This window comes from Nicotiana attenuata, unplaced genomic scaffold (assembly GCF_001879085.1).
Source record: "Nicotiana attenuata strain UT unplaced genomic scaffold, NIATTr2, whole genome shotgun sequence".
Classification (NCBI taxonomy): Eukaryota; Viridiplantae; Streptophyta; class Magnoliopsida; order Solanales; family Solanaceae; genus Nicotiana; species Nicotiana attenuata.
The window spans coordinates 382515-396353 of record NW_017670476.1 but is presented as its reverse complement, the minus strand read 5'-3'; the positions used below and the strand labels follow the sequence as shown (position 1 = coordinate 396353).

Below are 13839 nucleotides of genomic sequence, written 5' to 3'. Positions count from 1 at the left end.
AAATAATTGCCATTAATGATAATAATTTTTAGCGGCAATAAACCATACCCTTTGCCAGCTTTTGCGAGAAAAGCCGCTAAAGGCTTTGCCGACCCCAACATCAGCGGCAAAACTGTAATGGCTGGTAAAAGATTTAGCGGCTATTGTTATTGCCGCTAAAGCCGTTTTGTATTGCCGCTAAAGGTCTTTTTTGTAGTAGTAATATAGCCCGAGGGCCTGGTATTGTTCTGTGATATTGCCCGAGGGGCTGATTCTATTGTTGTTACTGAGCCCGAGGAGCAGTTATTATGTGTTTACTTTTTAGTTGTTTTTCCTGTATATTGTTTAACTATTTAAAGGATGTTTATGCGATTTCAATGCTTAATTATATTTACGGATTTTGCTATGCCTCTTTTAGCTTAATGTTGTGCCTTACGTGGTCTTATATTACTTAGTCTTTATTTATTTTTATTACTCATTGAGTTGGAGTACTCACTTTACTCCCTGCACCCCCGTGTGCAGATTCGGGCGCTACAGGTCCTGCTCCTGAGGGTTGATAGTTCCAGCAGGTCTTCGGAGATTTACTAGGTAGCTGCTTGGCGATTCGCATCCTAGTGCATTCTCACTCTATCTTAGTTTCTTTGATTCAGTTATGTAGGAGTGGAGTAGACTTCAGACTTTTATTTTTGTTTTAGATGCTCATGACTGGTGACACCCCTATGTCGGGCTGTGTTGGTTTTATTTCCGCAGCTCATACTGTTATTTTAGGATTTTATTCCTATTAAAGACTTGAGTTTTATTATATCAACTGCTTAAAGTGAACTGGAAGTGTGTCGGCTGGTCTTGTCTTCACGAGAGGCACCATCACGATCGGATTTGGGTTTAGGGTCGTGACAAACCCAAATGTTGAATTCAAAGCTGCGAAGCTTTTTAATGGTTGTCAATGGAGATCTCTTTTCTATTTTGTGTGAAGAGGATGAGATTTGGGTTGATTTGTATGAAAGAGAGAAATATTTCAAAATCTTTTTGAAAATGGGATGAAAACATGATTTTAGGGGCTTTGTATAACTGATATACATGAGAGTGAGAGGGGGCTGACGTGGGGAGGGGGAAGGGAAGGGTTGTATCAGTTACATCCTAATTTTAAGGATGCTTCTCTTTATTAAGGTTTTGTATATAAATAGTATTTATAGATAGAGAATATAATTTTTAAGGAACCTAAAGAAAAATGGTAAATAAATTTCTATAATAGTATAGCTAGGTTCTCACCCTTTATTATTATTAAATAATTTAATTTTATCTTTTATCCTACCTTTTTTTATAATAATTCTACCACGTATTTTTTAATAATATTTCAAGTTTATTTTTCATATTGATGGTGCATGATATTATGTAATGACAATAAACAATACAACATATACAAATATAATATTTATCAAACGATACGATACAATAAAGTACGATAGAATATGAAACTATATGTAACAACCAAAATGAAAATAAATTCGGGGATGGTATTGATATAACATAAAAAAGAAATTGAAAATACCAAATAAACACCACGATATATAAAACCTACCCACACAACATCACACGCCTTCGTAACTATACACAAACTGCAAAAACCGCCTCTTTTCACTTCACAGCAGCCTGCAGCCAAGCAGCGAAGCCATGGGGAAAAGTGACGATTCAATTCAGAGAAGGAAGAATAAGAAGACCAGAAAGAAACAAGATGATAATAAGCTCTCCGCTCGTATCTCCGGCATTATTGCTGCCAAGAAACGTCGTCTCTCCGGCAAACGCCGTATGTGCGAGGTCATTTCTTTTCTCATTAATTTAAACCTTTTTCTTTCTTGGGTTCTTTAATATCTTGATTTAGTTACATTAAATATACAACTAAAGAGGAAGATTTAGGTTATAGTAACTTCTAGGAGTAATGGAGGTTTAAGGAAGTGGGTATCCTTTTAATTTAAGTAAAGATAGTTTTTATTTTATTGTTTAGGGGCCGAGGAATGTTGTGGATTTGGTTTACTTAGTCGGATTATGTTGGTGATATATCTATATGGAAGCGCATTGGTTTGATTCTTGAGTAATTATCTTTCCCAATAACTGTTTGTTCATGTTGATTCGTGATCAGTTACCATCAAATTTTTGCACTTCTTTTGTTTGTGATATTGCTCAAGAGGCATATGCAAGATTTAGAATAAGTGGTATTGGATTGGGTCTAGCATATGTATACTGTATACATGGTCAAAACTGAAACCAATGGGTTATGTTGAACTCGTTGTGTAGGGCCATTGTGTTTATAACTTTCTCTGATTGATTTATTGGCCTAATGGTGCTAATTTATGTGGTGTTAATTTTGCTCTTTTTCTTACTTATCCATTGACAGGGAATGTGTTATAGTCTGCCTACACCCGAGGATCCCTTCAACGAGAGGCATGGAAAACCTGATTTTGTGAAGAAAAAGAAAAAGCAGATCAATTCAAAAAAGGACAAGAATCGTGTTAACAAGACTAGGGTCGCTCTGAAAACCGGAGCTACCGATCGTAATAACGCAAAGGCGACGGCTGCAAATAAGATATCACAAAATGCTGACAAGTTAGAGGAAGAGCTCCGCACGGCTGCTGCTGGGGGACGAGATGCTTTTGATAATCACATGGATGCTCCAACTAAGTTTTTAATTCTATGCTTGAAAAACATTCAGGACGGGCTTCAGCAAGATGGAACCTTCAATGATGGAGAGGACAAGCCTTTCTTCGTCCATACATGGGGAATTGAGTTCTGGAAATATTTTACTCGTGGCAAAGATATAATTGGTACAAATCAAGCCCATGCTACAGTTGAGCAAATTGCTTGGGTTGCAGCAACGGCTGCTGATGCCATTTCAAGCAAGGAGAAAGAAGGGATATCAATTAGCAGCCCGTTCCTTTTATTCCTTGTTCCCTCTCAAGAGAAAGCTGCTAAGGTCTGGTGCAATATTATTCAAATTTCCGTTGCTCTACTATTCGTAATATGTTTAGGATATTGTTCTGAAACTAGAGATATTTGATAAATTTGATTTCTGATGGCTGCGAAGTAGCTATTTTCTTAAGTTAGTTGGACTTTTAGAGCAAGTAATTAAGCTGAAAGTCTTGACTATTGGATAGAAGGTCCTTAGAAAATCTTGGATTGGACATAATTGCTTTACAAATCTCCTACTTCTTTTCTGCAAAACGATAAAGGTTCATTACCCAGCGCGTGTATCCTTCTCTTTCTGTATATGTTGTCTGTGTATATATTATATGTCCATACATATGCTTTAAGTTTACTTGATAAATTTTTATGTAGGTATCTATATGTATCTTTGTGTGTCTTTTTTGTCTTATTCAGCGTTTTAATTTTTCCTTAGGTGCGGAAAATATGCAAGCCTTTGAAAGCTCTTGGAATACATACAGTGAGTCTGCATCCTGGTGCTTCCATAGACCACCAGATTCAGGGGTACTATTTCCTTGTTTCCCTCCTTTATCTTCCCTCCCTCTTTCTCTCTTTTTTTAGTTAATATTTTGTAACTTCTCTAAATTTGAAGTTATTAGCTTCTCGAAGTTGATTTATTTGTGTATTGCTTGAAAGATGTAAGTGATATTTTTTTCAGAACCTTAGAATTATAGCTAACATTTCTCTGCTTTGCAGTGATTTGTTCTGATAGTATTAAGATCTAGTCATCGTTATGGTTCATAAATAACTGCACTGATGTGTCATTAGCCCTCATAGCAACAACTTCTGGTTGTGTGACTTTACATGTGGCTACGTGTTTCTACTTTCTTGAGCCGGTCATGTATTTTATTGGCTTAGTGGTCTTTGTTTGACCTGTGAAAGTAAGTTCTCTTCGCTTTTAAGTTTATCTTCCTTGCTGATATTGGATTGTCTCCAATTGCAATTAGTATCAGTAACGTACTGCTTTGCTTCCATGCATTCCTTCTATTCCCATTTGCTGAGTTTTGCACTTGTGTGCCATCTGTTTTCTTTTGAATAAATTCGCTCTTCCTTGTTTTATATGATTACACTTTATTGTTGGCAGCCTGAAAAACTGTGAGCCGGAGTTTCTTATATCCACTCCTGAAAGACTTCAAGAGCTCCTCTCCTGTGGTGCCATTGATACTTCTGATGTTTCTTTCCTGGTGAGTATCTTGCATTTAACTTATTTTTCAGATGTAGGTAGCAATTGTGAAAGCTAGAAACGAGATCACTGTGCTATCTAGTTAACGCACGAACTTCTCTTCTTTTTTTTTTTTTTTTTTTAATTTCCACACCGCCCCCTATATATTTGATACCTTCTAATACAATGAAACTAATTATCCTAACCCCGTTAGTCATTCTTTCAATTACTTGTCGATAAAAAAATTGAGTAAATTCAGCTAATCCTCTTGTCCCACCAACTAAGAATCTTCTATAAAAAGCATCTATGTCAGCACGATTATATTTTTATTTAGTCATTTTTCTTTTTCAAGTTTTAGCAAAACCTGGTTAGAGTGGCTAGCAATTTTCTCATTGTCTTCTCCATGAGGGAAAAAGGAGAAACGATTTATTCTAGCTTCAAGAAAGCAAAAGGAATTGCAATAACAAGACAGAAGAAAAGCAGGGAAGTAAACACCTTGCACAAGAAGCACAAACTGGCACAGAACTAAAATAGAACGTGTCTGGATATGAAAACACGGTTTGGAGAAGGTTTTCCCTGAAAATAGCGGTATGAGATATGGGACGTGATGGATCTCGCACCATAGACTCTCCCCTCTTGTCCTTGGTCGAATTGTAATGAAGTTCAAAAGAAAGACAGAAAGTGACGAGAGAGATGAACAGAGAAGAGAAATAAATATGGTCAAGGAAAAGTGAGAGGTTGTAGCTGATGGGATGGGACTGGAGGCGGGTCTTATTAACTCGAAACTTTTTTTGTTTAAGGTCTCATTAGGTGAAGTAATATGCTCCAATGTTTCAAGTTTGTGTTGAAAATGTGGAAGCATCTATAAGCTGGTCTCCAGTTTACACTAATTGATTTTCCGTTTTTAGTGGGAGGAGATGGAAAATTTTGAATTTTTTTCTGAACCAACACTAATCAGATTTCTCACAGAGATTTGGCTTTTATGCAACATACTAAGATTTAAGGGCCTCTTTGGTTTGGTGTGCCTGCCTGAATATTTGAGTTTTCCTTTTTAATTTGAAGTTATTAATTATGATCTCTGAGATAGAGATGTAAGATGAATATATATATGGCATTCGTATCTCTAGCATTACATGTTATCCCGTTTGAAGATACTCATACCAGTCTTTGTATTTCAGGTCATTGATGGACCTCTTAATGAAGCTGGTTATGTTGATGCGGTTGAAGCCATTGCAAAATCTATTTCTGGAAAGCCACAAATACTGGCTTTCAGTGACTGCTCAGATTCTTCATCCAATTTTCTTATAAAGAAGAGTTTTGGAGCATCAATCTGTAGAATACCGCATGATGATCCAATAAATGGTCAAAGCATGGCTTTAGATATTTGCGCTTCTAAGTTGTCAAAGGTATGTCTTTATTGGTTAAAACTTTAGTCTTGCACTTCCCATTATAGATTGGAAGAGATATTAATTAGCTAGGTGCATCTGCTGCATCAGTCAGTTAAGATATGTGTTTTAGCTCAACCAAAAATAATGGGAAAGTTGTTTACCTGGAATTCTTCAATATATGTTGTTGCTTTGGTTTGTTTAATCTTGCAACTTGTCTTGTTTTCACTCTATTTATCGTGATCTTTGTGTGCAACAAGTTCTCTACTTACGATCTCTAACTTAATGAGAGTAGTAACTTTATAGACCTGTATGCCCATCTAACTTCAGAAAGTAGGGAAAATCAGAGTTTTCTCTCTATTGATCCCAGAGCTGCTTAATTTAGATGTCTTAATAAATGACTTATGATATCTATTCAATACGAGTTATAGTTGAACCTTAACAGAGGATAGCTGGTGAGATGAATGGGAACAAAAGAAAATAAGGGAAGGACAAAATGCAAAAAAAATAAAAATAAATAAATAAATGAAAAGAGAAGAAAATATAGTCAAGGTGGAAGTAGCTTGAGAGACTAGCGTAATCTATTTTAGAAACGTGCCTGGCAAGTAGAACATACAATATGCCACAGGATCGACGAAATAGGTATTTACCAGTTGTCTATTAAATCTTCCATACGTGCTCCTTTTTATGTTTTAACTTGTCATTAATATATAGACTGATATTTGCTTCTGACTTCATTCCACAGGCAAATGGAGCCTGCTCTCCAGACAGTTGATACTCCATTTTTTCTTCCAAAGATTTAATTGTTGCTCCGTCGAATCAGCATTTTCAGATCCTCTGGCATCATTCAGCTTAATAGGAGGAAGTTCTGTAATTGTAAGCTTCTTCTTTTCACATGATTCTTGGTTATAGATGTTTTCGAAATATCCAAATGGAGAGAATGCAGTTGTTTCAATGTTGTATTAGCCAGTGATGTGAGCCCAAGTCAATTGTAACAAGGGTGGGTGTGTTATTGCTTCTACTGGAGAATTGCAAGTTGAGATCTTTTGCTAGTTTCTGATATCATTTCTTTTTCCTTTTATTTGCTAGAGCTTGTTTTACAAGGGGAAAGGGAAAGTATTTATTTTACTTTGGAAAATCATTTTCTGGTTCATCTTCTAGCGTTTGGTTGAATAATAAATGTGTGATATAAATCTTTTTACAATATCTTTCTTTTTTTTAAAAATAACATTTTCTACCATTTATGTAATTATCATCATACTTTTAGTGGTCTTTGCTCTTCCCAGAGGATTTATGGTATTTTGCAAGGAAAGAGTTTGATATTAGAAAGTGCAAACTACCAATAAAAAATATGTATATTGGAAAGGTTGAACTAGTCAAATTTTAATTATTTTATATCAGTGATAAATTAGTCGACTCCCAGGTGGATACTAGACACCGAATAGGAAACTAGAAAATATCTGACCCGTTGTTGACCCAACTCAACAGGTCGAACATGAAATAATACATCAAATTATTGGATCAAAACATGTCAAAATAGCACAATCGGATGGTTAATATACAAACACAAACTCAAATATACAAATCAAATTGAAAATTTTGAATGACGTAAATAAACTAATAATTTAAGAAAATACAATAGCTTTCAGCCTTTCACATTTTCTGTTTTCATAAAACAACAACAAAAGAGGAGAACTTGGGTCTGATCACTCAACTATTCGAAATTATCTACTAAAATTATCTTTCTTTCGTTTGTAACACCAGTCACTTAACTATGTCTATAGCACTTAGAAGGTCACTCAACAGATTTCTTAAACCTTCAATCGCCGAATACCTATTTTACCTTCTAAATTATCAACTTTTATCTTCTTCTTTTTTTAGCTTTTTAATATTATAAGTTTTTTCTCTTTGTAATTTATATTATGGACTTACCTTAGAATAAATAAATTTTATTTATAAATTAAAAAAATAAAAATAGTATTTAACCATATATAATGTTGAAATAATAAAATATTGAGCGTAGTAGAAAGTTAATTAGAACGATTTGTTCGTAATAATAATTTTGATATTAACAACAAATACTCTAAAATTTATTTACACAATTGAGAATGAAAGAAAATAAAAGTTTTAAAATATATATTCCATGCACATACTATAGAAAATAAGTATTTAAAATAAAGGTATTTTTATAATATAATTCTTGATAATTATGCTCAATTATATTATTATTCCGTTATCATATATGCTAGAAAATAATTTCATTTTTTATTCTTAAATAAAATTTATTTGTTCTATAGATACATCCATAATGTTGATTAAAAAGAGAAAAATCTTAATATTAAAAAGTTATTTTAAAAAAAGGAACAAGAAGATAAAGTTGATAATTTAGAGGGTAAAATAGGTATTTGACAATCAAAAGTTTGAGAAATCTGGTTGAGCAACCTTCTGAGTGCTATGGCCATAGTTAAGCAAATTTTCTGTTATAAACGAAAGAAAAATAACCTTACAAGATAATTTCGAATAGTTGAGTAACCATTTACATAATGGATTCAGTGAATCGTTACCCATTTACTAATGAAGAATTAACCCAAACGGTCTATTTGCCACGTCTAATTACCACGATTTTTTCCCCTTCATGATATGCAATTAAATTGCATTTCCATTCCATCAGAACTGGCTTAGTGATGTGAATCATGCAGGAGAAAAAGTAGTAAAATGAATTACTACTTTTTTGCAAAGTAAAACTTGACTAATTGGACTGAAAAAAAAAAAAAAAAAAACTTTGGTGCAAAGGAGTCCCGTGACAAAATGTGGATTTGAATTACTCTCTTCTTTCCACAACTTTGCATGTACTATTATTAATCACACGTCTGCTACATATTCTCAAAAAAATTGGAGTTTGGCATTTAAATTATTTAAGAATTTGCGCTGTATTTTTCACATTTCCCAATTTGTAATTTTTGATATGTCAACTTTTCAACCAAAATACTTGCAGAAACGATGAAATTGATTAGAATAAATTTGATTTGTTTTTGGCTAAGCGCGGACAGTACTTAAATTAAATGAAATTGGAATTAATTGGTTGGTAAACATTCTCATCATCAAATATTTGGAGTAACCCATTATCATTTTTAATGGACCAAATAATTGTAAAAAGAAAGTAAAAATAGCATGGTCTAGCCAGTTTTCGGACTGGTCATTCAAAAATAGCCAGCGTTTACCAAGTCAATGAAAAATAGCCACTATTTTGCTGCAACAGAGACCGGTCCAGCATAATATACTGGAGTTCGGTGCACCTGTGTATGAACTTCCAGCATATTATGCTGGAACTCCAACACACGGAAAGTTCCAGCATAATATACTGGAGATTCGAGCACTTGTGTATGAACTTCCAGCGTATTATACTGGACCGATATACTTTGCTGGAACTCCAGTATATTATGCTAGAGTTCTAGTGTACTTATGCTGGAACTCCATCATATTATGCTGGAGTTCCAGCATATGGAACTCCAGTATAATATGCTGGAGTTCAAGTATACTTATGCTGGAACTCCAGCATAATATACTGGCGTATTTTTCGGGTTTTGAATAGTGTTTTCGCTCAGATTTATCTTTACATGAAAAGTGACTACATTTCGATTACTTTTGAAACTGGGCTATTTTTGAACGACCACTTGTAAATCTGGCTATTTTTTAATTTCACCGAAAAAGAAATAGAGACATTAAACATAAGATTCAACTTGCATATCGTGCCAGAGGCGGAGCCACAATGCTCTTACGACAGTAACTTTGATTCAAATCATGTATTTGTCTTAATTTATTTATTAAATATATTGCAATAACATTGTTGTTTTTTCCACTTAATTTGGTTATATATTTCTTGTTAATATCGTATAGTAGTGTTGTCCCTGTATATTTTTTTTAATTTGCTTAGTGTTATGAAACAATAAAAGAAAAAAAAGCGTATTGCAGAGAAAAGTAGAAAGACAAAATTCTTATTGATTTGGGATGAATTACAATGGAATAGAAAATCCTATATTTATAGGGGAAAAGTGACTTAACCGCCAAGTAACAAACCCTAAAATATCTCTAAATATAGACATTCACCTTAAATACATTTCTATTTATAACACTCCCCTTGAATGTCTATTCAACAGATAATGTGCCTTGTTAAAACCTTAACTAAAATAAAACCCAGTGAAAAAAAAAATCTAGAGAAGGAAAAAGAGTACACATATCTAACAATACGCCTTTTGGTTGCCTCATTAAAACCTTGCAAGAAAAACCCAGTGGGACAAAATCTTGTAAGGGAAAAAGAGTACAACGCGTATTAACTCCCTAGATGAGAGCATCAATTCACATCTTTAGGCCTTTGCATTCCAATCTTATATACCATTTTTAAAAGATTATTGGTAGAGATTTAACAAACAAATCAACCATATTAACTTGAATGAATATGTTGCACCTTGAAATCATCATTCTTGATAGATGTGTAATGTCTTCATATAATGTCGTGGAATGACCTTTTCAATATCTATAGATGTAAAAATTCTCGCTATCACATTATCATGCTTATACTTATAGCAAGATACATATGTGCACAAATTGCACTTAGGATGTGGTACTTCAGGACCAAGAATTGTATATGCTTTAAGCAATTTAAATCCTTCAGGGATGGTCATATAAGTTAAGTCAAATAAGCCATTTAAATGGACTTTAGATGCATATCAGGTTTTTATGTCATGCTAGACAAATAAGATATCAAAAACTTATTGCACATATCATTGACTTTATACTTTCAAGTGTTTGAACTGCAGGTCCAAAACTACATGTCTTTCATATGAAACCAAATTCTACTTGAATTGTTTCTCCAGACTTAAGATCCTCAAATATATTTAGCGCTATTATAGATGTCGTCGACAAACATTTTATATCGGTTCCAACCTCCTTATTTTTTCATAAAGACATAACATAGAGATCCCTTCATTCATATATTCAGGCACCTGAATCTCTCATGAGATTTTATAAAGTGTTATGTCATGTGATCTCCTAGATCACTTGCCTCCTTTATTATGATTATTTTGATCATTTGCTCATCTTCTTTATCAAGGAGTTTATTTGAAATCGATTTGTCTATACGTTTAAGCATGCCATAGACTTTGTTCTTCTAGGACTTATTAGGAGCATTTGCAATGAGAATATAGTTACTTTCTTTGGGTCAGCAAATGCGTCTGGCATGCTTTGTAATATATTGCACATGAATTATCTTTTTATGAACTTCAAGTTCATACTATCTTATTCGAGGATCTAGATGTACAAATGATAATTCATTCCACATAACTTTTTCTCAACTATTTATCATGTCTCCCCCTCATGTTGGAAAAACTAACTTGTTTTCTCAACTTTGAGAACCCATCTTTATGCGTTATGGTGTTAATCAAAATATACACCGCACATCAATAATAATAAGATAAAATTATTTGATTCCTGACCCTGAACTACTTGTGAGGGGAGAAAATAATATGCTTTCGTATATAACGTATATCAAACTGATACAGATAACTTTGTTCTCATAAGCAATAGTTTAACTATTAAGTAGAGGCACTCAATAAATCATCTTGCTAAACCATTTGTGATGTAAACCAACTTATCAAGATAAGCTATCTTGAATAGAAAATCTGGAAATTATGCTCTAAATTAAATTATTGAGCAAGTTACCTCGCAAACACCAGGTTGCAGGTTAATAATAATCGCACCTGTAACCATCTCATAGATGCATCTTATGTGGTATACATGGCAGATGAATGGGCCCATATTCACCTTTGATATTTGCAGCATTCATGGGATTCAATCCCAATTTTAGTTGGTCTATTAATTAATAAGAACAAGCAATGTAAGAGAATTCGTAAAGAACTTTCTAGTTCTTTAATATTTACCCATGTGAATTCTCTTTTATTTTTGCACATTATACTTAAATTATCATGGCTAAACCAATTATGCCAACTGAATAAATTATCAATATTGATAAAGTTCAGGTTTACACCATGACGTGTGCAATTATCGATAAACTCCAAGTTTATTATGATATAGATTTTAATATCAATAAACACCCACTGTATTGTGGAATTCTTTTATTTATGTAGTACAAATTGGAGAATAAAGCGGGTAGCTTTTCACATACATATTACCCTGCTACAAGTTGTAGTAATAAAAGATATTGAATCTTTCCTTTATTTATAGTCTCAATATAACCAACCGCTTTCACGAATATCTTAGAAACTCAATTAAGTTTCTTTGAGACTTACTACAAAATAATGCCTTATTGATAATCAATTTTATTTTTCCAAAATGGTATAATTGGCTCTTCCAGAGCTTTCAGTTAATAGTGTACTTCCACATATTCATCAACATCCATATGGTGAATATCTCTTTCAAAAAAAAAATTATACCATTATGGTCATGGTCAAAATTATTATAGCAAGATATGCTGCTTCTATTACTTTTGCCATGTGATAATCGCATTGCCATAATATTTTGGCTAATCACAATAGGTACGTGATCAATGACCATTCATTCCATAATAATGAAATTATTTTCTTATTTCATCTCAAACCTCTTTCTAGAGGTGAGTGTGTGTCACGGCCCAAATCCCAAACCCGGCCGTGATGGCGCCTCTCGTGAAGACAAGGCCAGCCAGAACAATGCCAACACCTCTTTTAAGCAGTTAATTACCATAAAACAATTCTAAAGCATGATTTAATAACAGTAATCCGCGGAAGTATAGGAAATAACAGTAGAAACCATCTCGACACAGCCCAAACCGGGGTGTCACAAGTCATGAGCTACTACAGAAATTCTATAAGTATACAAACAGAATATCTGATACAGAAGTCTGGAATAACTAAAATAACATGAAATAGGGGAGTCAAGGGGGCTGCGGACGCCAACAGCTACCTCGAAGCTCCGAAATCGCTGCCTGATCTGGACAAGGATATCAGTGCTCAGGAACGGACTCTGCTATGCCTGAATCTGCACACATGGTGCAGGGAGTAATGTGAGTACTCCGACCCAGTGAGTAATAATAATAAATAATAGCTGACGATAAGAAAACACATAACAGCACAAGGCAGTTCTATATCAGGCAGTAAATCACTTAAAGCAGTAAAATCCGTGAAATCATGTGAAATCTCCGTTTTAAAGCAGGTAAATCAGGTAAAACAGCTAATAAGTGATAAATAGTAAAACTGCCCCTCGGACCCAGTATCAACCGCTCAGTACAGTAACTCAGATTACTCTCAGAATAGTATCATATAATAACCACTGTGGCGAGCAGCCCGATCCATATCTCGCTGCGACTTGCAGCCCGATCCATCGCTGCGGCGTGCAGCCCGATCCATATGGGTACCCGCTCTCACTGTAGGGGTGCAGACTCCGGAGGGGCTCCTACAGCCCAAGCGCAATATTGCTGCGGCGCGCAGCCCGATCCACATAAATATTTGTTGCGGCGTGCAGCCCGATCCATATGAGTATTTGCTGCGGCGTGCAGCCCGATCCATAATATGTACAATATCCTCACTGTTGGGTTCTCAACCCCTCTCAGTCATTTTAGGACACAATAGTATAGGGTAGGGATCTCAGCCCACATATCTTCCCTCATTTAGGATTAACACTTATAAAAACGGTTCACATTGTTTAATCAATTAGAAACATGACTGAGGATGTGATTTGTACTAAGTAAAGTGAGGAAAATCAGTCATAATACCCCTAAGGGTTCTACCAGTCGGCACGAGGCCCCAAATATGGCAACTAGCCCAAATCACGATGATAAACAAATCAGCTTAATCAACTACTCAGTAAAATATCAAACGGGACGGACCAAGTCACAATCCCCAGTAGTAAACAACCCCGCGCTCGCCATTAAGCGCGTGTTTCACCTCAATATAGCACTACGTTGTGAAAATCCGGGGTTTCAAACCCTCGGATATTATTTACTATCATTACTCACCTCAAGCCGGCCAAAATCCTAGCTCGCTATGCCCTTGCCTAGCAAATCGACCTCCTCGCGCATCGAATCTGGTCAAAACCACAACGAATACGTTACAATAGGTTAAGGGAACATAACTCAATCGAAAAGACTCGAAAAATATCGAAATTCGCGAAATTGGCAAAACCCGAGCCCCGGGCCCACTTCTCGAAAAATCAAAAAATTAACATCAATGGATTCCTTATCTCGCCACGAGTCTATACATATCAAAATTACCAAATTCGGAGTCCATTTGACCCCTCAAATTCCACTTTGAAATACCAAATTCCCAAGCCCTAGCTTTACCCTTGTTT

General features: G+C 34.8%; 1 protein-coding gene across 1 annotated transcript; it reads left to right on the top strand.

Moving 5' to 3' along the window:
• The first annotated feature begins 1564 nt into the window (after positions 1–1564).
• LOC109239997 lies at positions 1565–6662 on the top strand. The gene is made up of 6 exons (XM_019406615.1): positions 1565–1794; positions 2372–2947; positions 3371–3459; positions 4040–4139; positions 5296–5523; positions 6248–6662. The coding sequence occupies exons 1-6, from the start codon at positions 1651–1653 to the stop codon at positions 6275–6277; spliced, it is 1167 nt and encodes a 388-aa protein (XP_019262160.1). The 5' UTR covers positions 1565–1650; the 3' UTR covers positions 6278–6662.
• Positions 6663–13839: the final 7177 nt, after the last annotated feature.